This window comes from Pygocentrus nattereri, chromosome 2 (assembly GCF_015220715.1).
Source record: "Pygocentrus nattereri isolate fPygNat1 chromosome 2, fPygNat1.pri, whole genome shotgun sequence".
NCBI classification, from domain to species: Eukaryota; Metazoa; Chordata; class Actinopteri; order Characiformes; family Serrasalmidae; genus Pygocentrus; species Pygocentrus nattereri.
The window spans coordinates 13113755-13131161 of NC_051212.1; the positions used below are offsets into that span (position 1 = coordinate 13113755).

General features: G+C 41.0%; 1 protein-coding gene across 1 annotated transcript; it reads right to left on the reverse strand.

Annotated features, from left to right (window-relative positions):
• Positions 1-4096: 4096 nt before the first annotated feature.
• Positions 4097-13668, reverse strand: efcab14 (EF-hand calcium binding domain 14). Its single transcript, XM_017713593.2, has 8 exons — positions 12819-13668; positions 9047-9192; positions 8594-8739; positions 8266-8364; positions 7964-8074; positions 6909-6984; positions 6668-6793; positions 4097-6274 (listed from the first exon to the last, which is right to left on the reverse strand). Exons 1-8 carry the CDS (start codon positions 12992-12994, stop codon positions 6099-6101), a joined length of 1056 nt encoding a protein of 351 aa, XP_017569082.1. The 5' UTR covers positions 12995-13668; the 3' UTR covers positions 4097-6098.
• Between the last annotated feature and the right edge of the window lie 3739 nt (positions 13669-17407).

Consider the following 17407-nt stretch of genomic DNA (forward strand, 5'->3'; position numbering starts at 1 on the left):
TAGACTGGGGTTCAAGCACCCTACACTATACCAATGAGAGTCCTTGGGCAAGACTCCTAACACCACCTTGGCCTACCTGTGTAAAATAGTCAAATTGCAAGTCGCTCTGAATAAGAGCGTCTGCCAAATGCCATAAATGTAATTCAGTTAAAGGTCCATTTCTGAAATCACATGGATGTTTTTCCATGTCTACTGGCGTGCCATGCTCAGCCGTGAACCAACTTATGGTCTGAGAGGTGCACTCAGAGTAGAGCAGCCTTAAGTCATATTCATAATTCAAATAAAAACAATAAAAAAAGAATCTGGAGAGGTGGAGGTTTGCACTGGAGAGGAGAGGAATGAAGGTCAGTAGAGACAAGACGGAATACATGTGTGTGAATGAGAGGGAGGCAGGTGGAAAGGTGAAGATGCAAGGAGTAGAGGTCGTAAAGGTGGATGACTTCAAATATCTTGGGTCAACCATCCAGAGCAATGGACAGTGTAGAAAAGAGGTGAAGAAGAGGGTGCAGGCAGGATGGAGTGGGTGGAGACAGGTGTCAGGGCTGATGTGTGACAGAAGGATAGCAGCAAGAGTGAAAGGGAAGGTTTACAAGACAGTAGTGCGCCCTGCTATGATGTGTGGTTTGGAGACTGTTGCTCTGTCTAAAAGACAGGAGGCTGAGCTGGAGGTGGCGGAGATGAAGATGCTGAGATTTTCGTTGGGAGTGACAAGGCTGGACAAGATTAGAAATGAGCAGATCAGAGGGACAGTGAAGGTGGAGCAGTTTGGAGATAAAGCCAGAGAGGCCAGGTTGAGGTGGTTTGGACATGTGTTGAGGAGGAATAGTGGATATATTGGGCAAAGAATGTTGGCGATGGAGCTGCCGGGTAGAAGGAGAAGAGGTAGACCTCAGAGAAGGTTTATGGATGTAGTGAAGGTGGACATGGAGATGGTTGGTGTGAAAGTAGAGGAGGCAATGGATAGGGCAAGATGGAGGCAGATGATCCACTGTGGCGAGCCCTAAAGGGAGCAGCCAAAAGAAGAAGAAAAGATAAAAACAATAAAAAGTAACAAGAATTTCTTGGGTCCATATTTTTCTTGACACCTTCACAGCCGCCACAGAGACTTGTTAATATCATCAGTTACATCATGAGCTCAATTTACTGAAGCACTGATTGGTCAAACCAGGAGCTGCTTTTTAACTACATATAATACTGTAATACTGGGCTTCCTCGAGGAGCGGCTTGAAAATGGTTAAACACACACACTAACATCCAGAAAATCAGTATTATATATATATATATATATATATATATATATATATATATATATATATATATATATATATATATATATATATATATATATATATAATCATTAATTAATATTCTATACATTTTGTTTATTCAAATATTAACACTTTTCTCAGGAAATAAACACAAAATACACAAATAAATAGATTTTATGTATGTATATATATATATATATATATATATATATATATATATATATATATATATATATGGTTATATTAAGCACGAGTCACCCTATAATTTTTGTATAATCATCCATGAAAGTGTAATGACCTTTGGCTGCCTTAAAAATGTAAAATAATGTTAACCAATAAGAGCATGCTTCACCTCTTCCAGCCTCCCAAATGCAGTTGCCTCAGAGACCCTCCCTAATACTGTTTCACTTAAATGTACATGTTCAGTTTTCATTCATTCATTTCACTGCTTTAAGACAACCTATATGATAGAAAGAAACGTGGTGCATTAGTTCATTACAGAGTTTTAAACCAACCAGTTAAAGGCCTCATTTACTGCAGCGCATTTCCCAAGTCCAGTGGGCCAGAAATGGTTTTCCATGCTTTTACTTATATGCTCAGACAGCCCTGGACCTATTGGTGGTCAGTGAAATACTTGAGTTGTCAAGTAGAGCCTGTAAAATAAAGGGATTTCTGCTTTATATCTAGTATGTATTTGACATACACTCACCGGCCACTTTATTAGGTACTGTTTATTATTGTTCAGTTGCTTGTTAACACAAATAGTTAATCAGCCAATCACACGGCTGCAGCTCAATGCATTTAGGCATGTAGAGGTGGTCAAGACAACTTGCTGAAGTGCAGACCGAGCATCAGAACGGGGAAGAAAGGGGATTTAAGGAACTTTGAACGTGGCGTGGTTGTTGGTGACAGACGGGCTGGTCTGAGTATTTCAGAAACTGCTGATCTACTGGGATTTTCACGCTCAACCATCTCTAGGGTTTACAGAGAACGGTCAGAAAAAGAGAAAATATCCAGTGAGCGGTCAGTTGTGTGGACGAACAACACGTTGAACCTTGAAGAAGATGGGCTACAGCAGCAGAAGACCACACCGACCACTACAATTTGCACAGGATCTCCGAAATTGGACAATAGAAGATTGGAAAAATGTTGCCTGGTCTGACGACTCTCGATTTCAGCTGAGACACTCAGATGGTCGGGTCAGAATTTGACGTAAACAGCATGAAAGCATGGATCCATCCTGCGTTGTATCAATGGTTCAGGCTGGTGGTGGTGGTGTGATGGTGTGGGGGATATTTTCTTTGCACACTTTGGGCCCCTTAGTACCAATTGAGCATCGTTTAAATGCTGCGGCCTCCCTGAGTATTGTTGCTGACCTTGTCCATCCCTTCATGACCACAGTGTACCCATCTTCTGATGGCTACTTCCAGCAGGATAATGCACCATGTCACAAAGCTCATATCATCTCAAACTGGTTTCTTGAACATGACAATGAGCTCACTGTACTCCAGTGGCCTCCACAGTCACCAGATCTCAATCCCATACAGCACCTTTGGGATGGGGTGGAACGGGAGATTCACATCATAGATGTGCAGCCGACAAATCTGCAGCAACTGTGTGATGCTATTATGTAAATATGGACCAAAACCTCTGAGGAATGTTTCCAACACCTTGTTGAAAGTATGCCCTGAAGAATTAAGGCAGTTCTGAAGGCAAAAGGGGGTCCAACCTTTTCCAAGCAGTGGCCAGTGAGTGTATATAGTATAAACATAGGAGCCAAAAGTGTGTTTCCCAGTTCGGTACCTTTTAGTTAACACATTTTAAATCTCATGAAGGGCTTGGTCGTGAGCTGATTACATGTACAGTGCAGAACCACTCAAGGCCCAAGTTTACGAACATCTGTAATGGCCCGTTTACCCCAGGCATTGCAGTTTGGTACGGTTATAAATCCGTGATCATTTTGTTCCTCTGCGTTCCCTGATGACCCGTGCTAAATGTGCTTGTTAGAGTACCAAGGGTGCTGAGCTGGGACGTACACATGGAGGTGCTAATGTGGCAAACCACTGACTGGCCAGACATAATTATCAACGGAGTCAATAATCGCATAAAAAAAAAAAAACAACCTATAAAACACGAGCTAGCCAGAATCACAGTCTGTGACCCTTCACAAAAAAACTAATGCAGAGTAAAAGGTCAATCAGAGCTTGATGCTCCTGCTTTGTTGCTACTGTTGTGTTTATTGTTAACACATGACAACATGACCTTACAAGCGTAAGAGAACCGCAGCTACTTTCATAATTCTGTTATATGATGGGAAATGGACATGATCAAAGGAAGAATAGTGCTGGGCTCTAATTTGTAATCTTATTATTCTGTACCGTACTGCTTGGTAGAAAATGGCCATAATATGTCAATTTTAATATGTCAAACCAGTTAGCTTGTAAATAAGTGCAGTACAAAAAATTTAAATAGGACATCTAATACAAAATACAATAATAGGCTTGGATACATTTTACATATTTTCTGCTATACTAATCATGACCCACGGACTTGCTGAGATTTTTGTGTGGCCCTTTGAGTGGTTGGGTATGACAACCCTGATCTCTAAGGGAACACCTGCTGGCAAAATCTCACCAATACACATAAAACCATGTCACACCAACATTGTCTAGGCTCTAGTACATCACTCATTTAAACATCCTGATAATAACGTGCAGTGCCAGCAAATCATTAATATTGATAGCTGATAGGATGGGTAAACATGGGCCTAGTTAAACAACAACAACAACAAAAAAGGTTTAGCAGCACAGTGAGACACAGGAAGCAGATTCAGATAAATTAGGTTTTTATACATGTTATGTCAAAAGCAAAATGCAGAGCAAACCTGAATTCATTACAATGTACAATGCTGAGTATTTTACACCATCAGGTTCTCCGACCCACCCCTTCAGAGGAACAACCTTTATTAATACATAAAGCAGTTAAAAATTAGCCTGAGCAGCAGCCGCTGACATGACGTCCTACTCCTCAACAGTCTGACAATAAAAAGCCATTCTGTCATGCGAGTTATAGCCAGTGTTTGTTTCTCTGAACCCAAAATACAAACAGAAAGTAGCATAAAATGTGTTGCCCTGGCTCCTCTCCTCTACATGCTGTAATCTAGATTAGAAACACTGACTGGATGAAAATGGTGACAATATTAGAGGAAAAATGAAGCACCTTCAGTTTGCCTGGACAAAAGCAGTGCCAGTGCCATTAGGCTGATACTCAGGCTAATCCGTGTTGCATATATTTACATTACTAGACAGTTTACTGTGACTGGACAGTACGTGAAACATTATCAAGAAAAAAAAAAAAAAACTACACTCAAAACCAAAGCAGTGTTTTTTCACTACCTGTCTAGCCCTGCTTCCCCCCACAAAAGGACAAGCTGTGTAGGATAATCCCTCTTGTCCTAAATACGTTATTGGAGAACACAGAGTAAAACACCAGTTCTGAATAAAAGCCTCTGGGGCGAGTTTGTCTGACATGGACTGAATTTACACTTAGATGAAATTGCAATGCCAATGCGGTTTCTCAATTAAAATCCCATCTAGTCTAGTCTAGGCTTAAATGGGAACGCCAATGAGTTTTTTTTTTAGAAGATATCTGTATAATTAGATGGTTATGATGCGAACAAAGTCATTCAGAGTGGTTTTGTGTGAAACGCGCTCTTGAAAAACTCAGTATTGGTCAAAGCGGTGGAAACCAGACGCTGGAGGTCTTTAAAAGCTACTTTACGGAACGTTACTACATTAAATGGTTATCAATACACTGCCTGATACCTGAGACATTGTTTTTCTGATAGTTTTGAGACGAGATTTTGGCTTATTTTAAATACATTCATGGCAGAAAATTGCATGCAGGGTGGTGTGAGGCAAGAGTCCCATTCAGATTTACCACTAATTAGCCACCATTTTTCATCAGGCCACTCTTAATGACTTTGTTTACACCTTTGAATCTGCATCTGGGGAAACCAGCCCATAAAGTATTACGTTATTGCTACATTAGCTGAATGAACAATTATATTAAATAATTTAGAAAGCGTCTCATCTTCATAGCCCTTCAAATTGTAAATTCAGATTATGATAAGAAGGGAATATATTTTAATAGAATAAGGTATAAATAAGGAGGAGTAAAAAAGACAAAAAAAAAAAAAAAAAAAACAATTCCTACTCTACACGTCCTTCCAGCATCATCGTGTACTTAGAGAAAAATAGAAAAACATGACTACAAACATTCAGAGAATCACAAGTGGGGAGCGTGACATTTTGTGAGGATAAATCTAGGGGTTATTTTTCTCTTATTTTAAGTTTAGGCATCAAAGCAGCCAGCAAGAAGCTGCAATATAAGTATTCGCTTCTGATTAAGTATTAATTTTCATCACATTCACATGTACTACAACAAACCCACACACCTTTAGCTCAAGAATCTTCAGATCGTTTCTTCTGAGGTCAATTAGAGCACTGTAAACGTTTGCGTCAAATCTGCTGTCGCCGAAAGACAGTGTCAAAGTAAACGGCTCAACTGGTGACGCGTACCCTGTGTTGCTGGCATGCAAAGAGGATCCGTCTGCCATCAGCCAATTAACTCTCTCAAACACTGATTTAAATGAATTGGAAAGTGCAGCGGTCATTGGGTGCCACCACCTGAACAGTATCCACTGAGGCAGTGAGTCGTCCAGCTGTTCATTCAGGGCTCAAGTGTTCTTGCTTCATCTTAATGTTCTTCATGACCGTTTCACGATCAGGAAGTCAATTTTGATCCATTAACAAAAGCCAAGGGCTCAGCTCACAGAGCTATAGCAGCCTGGAGCTCATCCAAGGTATACCTGTGGTCTCGATCTACATCATAAGGCTGGAGTAGGTGGGCGTCTGGAGTGGACGACCCAAAGATCTTCCTCAAGTCCTCATATGACACGCCTTCAGAGATGTAGCCCAGTCGAGCTTGCAGGAGCTTCTCTAAATCTAAGGGAAAAGGGAGAAAAGTAAAAATGTCCATTAAAATACTCGATTACATCTACAGATTCAGCTCCGTCTGACGCCACAACAGGAAATACACCGGCTAGGTTTTCCACCAATGAATTGAAGGTTCTACACAGTACCCAAAACATGCTTTTTTTATTTGTAACAATAGAGGTACCCTTCTTAAAAGATACATCAGAGAACCATATGGAGAATGTATTGAATATTGATATATATTGATATTTCCATCATAGAGAAGAACCGTTTAACCATACAGAAGCATTGGCTTTACAAAAGAACCCCCAAGGAACCCCCTTTTAAGGAGTGTAACACAGTGTAATTATAGTTTTTGTTATAAATCAACAACAAACTGCATATGAAAGTAAAAATAATGACCTTCAGCGGAGGTAACCCCTGGAAACGTTAGACGCTGTCGTATGGGCGAGTTCTCTCTCTTGGCACGGCTCTTAGTCAGAAACCGCGGATGTCGGGTGGGGTGCAAACCTGAAGGTTGTGTGGGATCTAAGGAATTGCGACAAGAGGACAATGTGAGATTCACATTCACACAGTCTGCACAAGGTCCAATAGCCTTCTCTAGTGCAATGACTAAAGCTGTTGGAAAAGCTGAAATAGATACCAGAATTGCCATTGGTTTCCGTCCCCTCATTGAGGTTTTTGCTATTTTCATCTTGGTCCACAGTCAATGAAGAGTCCTAAATACAGCAAAGGATTACAGTCAAATTTTCAAGACATAATAAGTGAACTTTCTATGTGGAATACATTGGTCTTGTGAAGCCTAGAGAAATCTCTAAAGTAAAAAACAAGCAGCCATATGAAGAAGCACCACCCCCGAAATGTTTAGCTTTTTTTTTTTATTTTTTAAATAATATATTTGGAGACATCACAGTTTGATCTTCAGTTGAACAGCATGTACAGATAAACATGTCACAAAACAAAAAACAATGGAAATTTTACTTTTAAATCGTTTCTTAAAAAGTTTTTTTTAAAATAAATTAAGACAGATGTCATTTTTGTCTGTTGACAAAGTAAGTAAGCTTCTGTAAGTTTGGCAGAAGTAACTTTATGTAGGGGAAAATGTGAGGAACTCGACGAGTCCTCATCAGCCGCCAGTGAGACATGTTATCTCTGCCAGCTTATCAGCTTATCTGAAGAGGCAGCGTAACTCAAAATTGTCCCCTGGCCGTTTTTGAATGAAAAAACACGCTTCTGTGTGTTCTGCTATATTTCTGTGCAACACTAGTAAAAAGGTAAGTCTGCAGCCCTACATCATTTTCAGCCAAAGTTCATTTTGTGGTGCTGTTTTTCTTCCCTGTGGTTGACCAGATACAAGTTCATGAGCTCTTTTGGACACTCAATTATCAAAATGTGCTGGAATGCACATCTTTAGCTTACATGCACTTTGTAACTACAACCATACATGCATGTGTGAAATCCTTCTGCTGCGAGTTTCTTTTCTCAGTGATGCCAAAATAAGAAACTTGAGTACTAACAGATCCCCCTTGTGGAGAAGCTGCTTCATGACCACCAGCAGAAAACTTGATGATCCACATTTTAAGCCATTCACGGCGCTGATTCATCGAGACTGTAAACTTCAATCTATTAACTGACTAACAAAGACGGCCTTGGTGCACGTTCACGTGTTTTCCCCTCTCTTTGAGAATACTCGTTTACCGTTTGAGTCTTCTGCTTGTCCTCTCCTTTCTTCTGGTCCTCTATAAAAGTCTGAATCATCTTCACATCATGCTGAACACTAGTAAGCGTGCTTCCAATTGTAGCTACACTCTGTAGGGAGAAAATAAAGTAAATGAAAATGTCAGTTTTAGGAGCACAAACATAAACAATACAATTCTAAAGCAATATATAATAAATAATAACATAATAATAAACACTGCTGAAGAACTGGTCTGATTTGACAATATCAAATTATTTGCCTGAGCTTTTATCGCCATTATTTTTTTGCTGAACACACTTGCCTTCTGGAGCTCTTCCACAGTTGTTGGCAGACTAATCAAATCTGATGCTGATTTAATGTTTGCCTTCAGGTGGTTAACAGCAGAGTCCAGTGTACTTATCTACACAGACAGACAGACAAAAGACTCCGTGTGAAGCAGCCCTAAGGCAATCAATCAATTTCATGGCAAGTAAACAACCTGGAACCTACAGTGAGGGGAAATCCACACGCACTGTAATAGATCTGTGCGCTACAGAGTCTTCAGCACTGACTAACAACTGACAAAGCATAGGGGACATTATAAAATGCAACGAATGATTGGAAACATGAAATGCTGGTGATGAGCTGACCTTTCTGTTAATTTCAGTAAGATTGGACCACAGTTTATTCAAACCCCTGTCTCCTTTCTCCATGTCCTCCAACATGTGCTGTTTGGCCTTCAGCTCCTCACCAAGCTTGGGTATTTCGTGTGAAGAAGCCTTCTGACTCGATTCCACTGTTAATACAAACAAAATCCTTGGAAGGGTTGCAATGACCCAGACACTAAAAACAGACTTCATTCTGGACAAGACAAACTTATTGTTGTACATGTTTGAGAGATGAACTAGACAGACCCAAGTACATAACTGCCACCTTTAGTGCTGTATAATTTAACAACTAAATTGCAGTCATATGGTACAGTTTCAGGGTGACGTCTTTTATTTTGGGCGAAAGAAGACGTGGACTATGGATTAAGTATCAAACGGATAACGCAGCCGGTTTTACATCCAAGATTTTGTACAGAATTAGAAGTGCAAACTTACTGGTGCGAAGCTTTTCTTTCAAGGAGTCCAAATCTTCTTTAAGTGCTATCTGCATCCATATCAGTCCAGCACAGGCCATGACACAAGCAGCCAAAATGATAAACACACATAAGGGGTAGCAGATGCTGCAGCACTGGGTGTAACTTCTGCAAAAAAAACCCAAAAACAGTAATGTTAACTCTTAACAACACTTATTACCAATAAACCCATCCACAGTACAGGCACAGCAAACAGCGCATTTACTGTAGTCCACCCGAAAGATTTGGGGAGGAAAATGTTTCGGACTAATATGGCGATTAAAATGTTTAAATGTGATTGATTTCTTTGCATTAAGCTCTATGACGTTTGAATATCACCATGAATATCAGCATTTTTTTCACATTTGAGACTGAACATGCCGACTGTAGTATGTCAGTTTACAAGCTCTGCGTTATAAGGTTAAATTTCCCCACTTAACATTTGTTAAGACGATGTTAATGAATCATTTTGGGTAAGATTAATACGGCAGCTCCTGCGATTCCAAAATTCAGTTTGTAATTTGGATATAAAGATGACCAATTGTTCAGCTCTAACATGGTTTCCCTAATCAGTACACCTGACTGAGTTCAGTGAGGGCATAAACAGCTGTATAACAATTAAGGGTTTCAATTACAATGGGCCAAGCCCGGGGCCGGAAAAGCAGTACATTGTGCAGAGTGGTGGGGCTACACGACCAGGTCAGGGAAACACTCATTTAACCCACACAGTGTGAGGTTTCACTATTTAAAAAAATGAATTGCTAATAAACACTGGCCAAAAAACTTTGGAATCAGAATCCAGAGAAAAAGTCGTGATCGGTTCAGCTGTAATAGTGACGTGTGTCAGAGTGGAAAAGCCACAAAACTGACTGGGGCGTTTCACTTATTAAAGGGTTTTCAAACCCGGTCCTCGGAGCCACTGGGCAGTTCACATTTCCGCTCCAACCCAACTTGCAACACAGTGTTCGAGGAAAAAGGTGTTCTCTGTCCTGATGGTCCCGAGAACCAGCTTAAGAACCACTAACTTAAGCAACAGAACACAAAGGGATTGCGTTATTGCGAATTTGTTGGTAACGACTCCTCGACTGGGTCCAAATCACAGCCATGACGTTATTGGCAGTAACTCCTTCTCTTGTTCTTTTATGAATGTTCTGCAACGAAAAGAAGAAATATAACAAAGAGGGCCTCAAATATTAGATGCGTTTTAACAACTGCCAGTTTCTTCCAACAGCTTAGAATAAACCCAACACTTTTACTTCGCGACCAACAGCTCATGTGTGATCAGAACGGCTGCACATAAGCAGGAATTCACGGTTAGTCTGATAACTTCTTTCAGAAGTCAAGACCGTACAAAGTGAGTGGTCCTCAACTTTAGTGATGGGGAGTCATTTCCCTGCATGGTTTCTGTGATTTCCTGCCCTCAAGCTCATCAGCTAAAGACCAAGCCCATCATTATTAGATGTACTAGGTGTGCTGGGGAGGGAACCTTTAAAACTCTGCAGAACAGCAGTATCGAAGACCGGGGGCCAAGAACCGCTAGAACATAAACATTCCTGAAACACTCAGCCACAATTTCCACTGATCTCCAGTTTCCTCTCATCCAGCAAACCTGATCCAAGGCATTAACGGCAGTTAAAAACATCCGTTTTACTCAATCACTAACATGTAAACGAAGTCATTCAGAGGGTTTTGGCGTAAAATGAAGCGCTGCAGTCAGAACTGTTTCGATAGGAAATAGACGTCCAAACAGGTCAATGCCTCTAAAAGCTCCCTCAAAAAGAAAGTTATTAAATTATATGGTTATAAAGTCGTTTCCCGGTGCCTCAAACGTTGGTCTATGATAGTTTAGTCATTTAGGCCTAAATTTACACACACGCTATGAAAGCTGCTTATCCTTGTGGGTCGCTGGGGGAGCTGAAGGAGTGAACACCCTGGACAGGTCGGCAGTCCATCACAGGGCAGACAGACACACACTCACACTCACACACACTCACACACACACACACACACACACACACACACACTCACACACACACACACACACACACACACACACACACACACACACACACACACACACTCTCTCTCTCTTTCTTCTTTCTAAGCCTCTTTCACACACACTCTCTTTCCCTAATGGTTGGGGAGGAGGGGGGGGGGGGTGCTGGAGCCTAACCCAGTGGTCATCAGGCAGTAGGCAGGACAAATTACATACAGAGCTCTGTAAAATGAAATAGTTCCCAGATTGTTTTGAAAGCTTTTCTAATGTTATCAACGTCACACAGGAGATTTGTGTAGATGCGCTGAGCATTTAGTGCAGCCAGTAAAATGAATCTGTGCTGTGACATCACGACTCCTGGTTCCCATCAAAACCATTATAAAGCCATTTCGCTTCAGAACGGACCACTCCGACTGACTGTCTAACACCTCAACGCCTGAATTCTGCAGAAATGATGAAGAATCATCAGATCGCTCTTAAAAAGATGGTTCTTCACGGGTTCTTTAGTCAAAACAAGGTTCTATATAGAAGCATGAACACTCAAAGAACCCTTCGCATGATTAAATGGTTCTTCGTATCATGATGGCGTTCTTCAGAATGATGGAGAATGGGCTGTATATCTTTCTAAACAGAACCCTTTTGAAAAGGGTTCTACTACCGTAATAGGCTTTATACCATGTCAATAGAAGAACCCTTTTTGGTGCTAAGTAGAGCCCTTTTCATGTGCTTAAACAGAACCATCTACAGCACATTCTTCATCAATCTGAAGAACGTTTCATGATGCAAAGCACCTTTAATCACGCAAAGAGTTCTTTGAGTGTTCACGGTTCCATACTGAACCATTTTCTTTACTAAAGAACCCTTGAAGAACCATGTTTTTTAAAGTGCAGAGTAGGACAAAAAACTAAAATGTGTACTACCCTCTTAAAAAAGATGGTTCTTCAAGGGGTCTTTAGTAAAGGGAACGGTTCTATACATCATGCTTAAACTGATCTCTGCATTGTAAAATGGTTCTTCAGACTAATGGAGAACGTGTTGTATTTGGTTCTATACAGAACATTTTCGAACATGGTTCTGTATGGCACAAAAAAGGGTTCTACTGTTGTTGCAACATCAAGCTTTTTCAAAGAGTTCTATATAGAACCACACACAACACATTGTCCATCAGTCTGAAGAACCATGCTACCATGCAGAGAACCATTTAAGGATGCAAACGGTTCTTTGAGTGTTCATGGTTCTATATAGGACCATTTTCTTCACTAAAGAACCCTTAAAGAACCATCTTGCAGAGTAGAAAGAAAAGACTAATGTGTACTACCCTCTTAAAAAACAAGAGGGATCTTTAGTAAAGTGAACGGTTCTATACAGAACCAAAAGGCTTCTATATACACTGACACGGTCAGGCCATAGGTTCTATATAGAACCATTTCATGCTTAAAGAGTTCTATGCATGGTCAAACTGTTCCTCAGACTGATGGAGAATGTGCTGTATATGGTTTTATACAGAACCTTTTTGAAAATGGTTCTATACAGAACCTCAAAATGGTTAAGCTATTGTCACAAAGTCAAGCTTTTCAAAAGAGCTCTGTTAGAACCACAAAGAACACACTGCCCATCAGTCTGATGTACGATTTCACCACGCAGAGAACCATTTGAGCACGGAATGGTTCTAGATAGAACAATTTCTTTACTAAAGAACCTCCCTTTAAAGTGTGCAGACTAACACAGTGGAGAAGGTCTCCGACAGTGAGACACCAACTTTCTGAAAGCTCCAGCGCCGCTGAGGCTGGTGAACTCGTCGTCCTCTGAGCTGGACTCGGACTCGGATCCGGGCGGTTCGGTCCGCAGCAGCCGGTGTCCAGAGCCTTTCTTTGTCTTCTTCCTCTTGCTGTCGCCCAGTCCTATCAGGGCGTTCAGCTCCTTGCGCTTCTTCATCTTCTTCTGAGGGGTCAGCGCTCCAGCCGACCCCGGTTTAAGCCCGACCAGATCCAACGTTTTATCCAGTTTGGTGGGGCTGACTGACGGGCGGCGGGCGGCTTGTTGTGGTCAGAGTCAGAGCCGAAACGGGGTCGCGCTGCGTTTGAGTGTTCAGCGTTACTCCCGACCGCTACACGGACAGAGACCGCGCGGCCGCCCGGCACGTCTGCGTGTTTACAGTCCGGTCCAGAGTTCAGGGCGATCTCGCTCACTGAGCTAATCAGATCCAACTCGCTCAGATTATCAACACAACCCGGACCTCAGTCCACGTTTATCGGCCATGTCAACATTTACGAACCTCTAATTCACACCTAGGTGCCGAAAAACAAACAAAACGACCGACTTATTCGGTTAAATTCCCACAACACAACCAGCTCCGGTGGCTATAATCTCGCTAGCTAGTTTAGCTGCACGGCTGCCTGGATTACTCCGTCGCGTTTCCGAATGACGTCCGCCGCCCGCAGGTTTCAGCGGTAAAGGGGGTTTTAGTGAAGTTCACTGTAGACCCCCTCAGTCGTCCTTCATGTCGAAGACGGATTAAAATCGCTTAAATGGAGATGGTTAGCTTAGCGAATCGGCTCCTGCTGCACCGCTTCCTCTCCAGGAGCGCTTGGTTTCTGCCGCAGAAGTAGCTGCGCAGATTTTAAACACCCGTCGCACTTTCGCTGATCTTCAAGTCATACCGCGGCCAACAGTCTGAGTGCGCATGACATACATATCGCAGGAACACAAAAACGTTCTGAAACGATGGCACTGGGCTTTAAAATAAAAGCCCTTATCGGGTAACGAAACGAAAATTATTATTATTATTATTATTGTTATTATTATTATTATTGTTATTATTATTATTATTATTATTATTAGTAGTAGTAGTAGTAGTGTTATTATTATTATTATTAGAAGTAGTAGTAGTAGAAGTAGTTGTGTTATTATTATTATTATTAGTAGTAGTAGTTTTATTATTATTATTATTATTATTATTAGTGTTATTATTATTATTATTATTATTATTACTCAGCAAGTGTACAGACACACAAGGTATACGCTGTAGCTGAAAGACTGCCATGGTAAACAGAAAAATAAAAGCTAAGAGGGAAAAAAAAATAAACTAAGATAAAGGTAGCTGAGGTTCTTTGTCAGTCAATAAAAATCGGTCAACTAAAATGACCGGTCTTTGGGCTTTCTTGTTTTTCACACTTTTCCTTCATCAGTGTTTTCAAACAATCAAAACAATTTTCTGTATTTATATCTGTGGGTATGACACAGACAGTTACATCAAATAGTTAACTAATGTTACCAGTCACTACAAAATCCAATACAAAAACTGGACTGAGCGTACCAACTTTCCTACTTGGCCAAGTGTTCCCAATCTCATTCCTGATGACCCAACACTATGCACATTTTTGCTTTGCATCTCGTTGGCTGGGTGAGGTGGACAGAATGCAGAAACTACAAAAATGTGCAGAGCAAAGAGCGGCCAGGACTCCGGTATTAGGAACCATTGAAACCAGTGCTAACCAATGAAGTTAAATAAATAGCAGAACTAACAAAACTGCTAACATCACAGTTTCAGCTAATTAGTGACGTAACTGACACATCAGCAGTGTGTGGCATTTCAGCCCAACCTGTGACATCATGAAGCTCTTCTCACAACCAGAATTAACTGGACAAACTGGACAAACTGGACAACTAGATGGGACGTAACAGTGTGTAGTAACTTGCTTTGGTGATGCTAAAATAGACGAATTCACTACATTATTCAGAAATATGGCCACAAGCATATTTAAGTGCAAAAATGCAGAGGAGAAACGTAAAGACAGCATTTTGTATTAAAAACAATACTTTTAAAACTTAAGATGTTAAATTATTCAAAAATCTTTCAATGCATACATCATCTCACATTTAGGAGAATAAACACAGCTGGCTAAATCGCTCAGTGGGAGCCAAGCAACTTCATTTTTCAAAAGCTTGTTTGAAAGTACACATCCTGCATGAGTCCAGCCCTCAGCAGCTCTCCTGGGTTTTGAGTTCAGACTAAGGTCTTTCCTTTCATGTTTCTGAAAAGGAACCTCAAATAAAATAACTTATTTTAACTGTTTTGACTTTTCAAAGCGCATACTGAGGCTTCAAGATGAAGTTGTCTGTATTTTATAGTGTTTTTTAGGCATTTACACTCAAAAATGAATCATTGTATAAGCTTAATGCAATGATGCCACGTATTTACCGCCTTTCCATTCAATATAGTAGAGTACAACTGGCATACACAGACTTTGTTACCTGAAGTTCAGTTGTCGATGGAAAAAGTTGAAACACTTCACTGCATATTATTTGGATTTCACTGGAATGTAATTCTTGTTGTATCAAAATAAACATTTTTCATTCATTGAAATGTAGTTTTATACATGTATTTTTGTCCCTTTTATGCTTTTTTAGTCTGATGGACAAGTCTGTGTTTGGTGAATGCCAGGAGAACACTACCCGTCTGACTGCATTGTGACAACTGTAAAATTTGGTAGAGGAGGGATGATGATATGGGGTTGTTTTTCAGAGGTAGCCTAGGTCCCTCAGTTCCAGAGAAGGGAAAGACTTCAGCAGACTAAGACAATTTGGACAATTCTGTGCCTCCAACTTTGTGGTTACAGGTTGGGGGAAGACCCTTTTCTGTTCCAGCATGACTGAGCCCCTGCACAATGCAAGGTCCTTAAAGGCACGGCTGGGTGAGTTTGGATTGGAAGAACTTGACTGGCCCCCATAGAAGAGCCCTGACCTCAACCCCATTGGGTTTGAACTAGAACAGAGATTGTGAGCCAGGCCCTCTCATCCAACATCAGTGTCTGACCTCACAAATGCTCTTCTGGATGAAAGGCCAAAAATTCCCGCAGACACATACTTCGAAACTTGGTAGAAATCTTCCCAGAAGAGTTTAAGCTGTTACAGCTGCAAAGGAGGACCTTGTGTTTGCTTGTTCACTGCACTTTTGTGCAGGGTTTATTCCTGCGTGAGACCTGTGAAGAGACAGAGCCATTTTAAGCAGGAAAAGTTAGAACTGTGGACATTTTTTTGGGCTGTAGCAGATGGAGGCCTCTTAGCAATCTGTTAATTTGTTGATCACAGTTTCATTTAATCTTAAACACAAATAGCACGACTGTAAATGGGTCACCGCCCTTTGTTTCCTTTTTTAAGGCCGCCATAAGATGGAGCAATGTCTTGGCTTTTTGCCCGACTGTTAAATCAGCAGAGAGTTCAGCGATATTAAAAACTGGAGGAACTTCATAATAATAATGACAGTCAAATATCAGATCCTTCAACCAAAACGCTCCCTTATTCATGAGCTGCTCAGTCAAACCAAACGCAGCTGTACATGCTGACCATGCATAAGAAGAAATAAGACGCCGGAACTGCACATATTAAATTCCTCTGGTTGTTTTTGTCCTCTAGAGCCCTGAGCCAAGCCCATTTTCTTATCCCTATTCTTACTGCACTTATGTTGAGCTGTTCTGCTGTTGACTGTCATGAAATATGAAAAGATTTTCATTTATTTTCTCCTGACTGCGATGGACTGGCGAGCTGTCCAGGGTGTGTCCTGCCTTCCGCCCGATGACCGCTGGGATAGGCTCCAGCAACCCCGTGCGACCCTGAGGGAGAAGCGGCTTGGAAAATGTGTGTGTGTTCTCCTGACTGCTAAATGTTAGTGCTTGAGAATGAACAGCACTGGGCCATGCAAGCACTGAAGCACTCCATAGGAAGTCCTGCAGTACGATTTGTTTGCCTTTGAGATTTCCTCAGCTCCATTCCAGACACCACATTTTGTTTCCAGACATCTTCATTTTGCTTATTGTCACTGGAGACATCCTCTCAAAGGCTTCGTCGTGCTCTTCATTTATTATGACTTCTGTTCTTCTCTTGCCGTTTTTCTGTCTTCTGTTTCTGTCCTTGTCTAATCAACACATAGTTTGTCTTTGTACCAGCAGTTCTTATAAGCTTGGCCTTCAGTCCTGCATCCTGGAGGATTTCTTACTTGGGAATGTCTTGGCAGTTTCATATTTCTTGACAAGTGTTTTATAACATTTTTGCAGATTCTTTATGATTAGAACCCAGACTAAGACATGTTGAAAAGGAAATGAGAGACAATATTTCAAACTGAGCTAATTTTGGAATAAAAAAGTCAGTGCTTCTCAATAAAAAGCCATTTTTAAACTGAAAGCGTCAGTTCTTATTGGTGAGCTGATTCAATTGATCCAACTAACTAAAAGGGGCCAAGCGTGGATAATTAGCTGTGTTAGTGTGTAGCTGCTCTCCATCGCATTTTAATTCCAAACAGCCCTGATGCTGCATTCTTCACAGCACAGCTATGAACGGAACACATTTCCC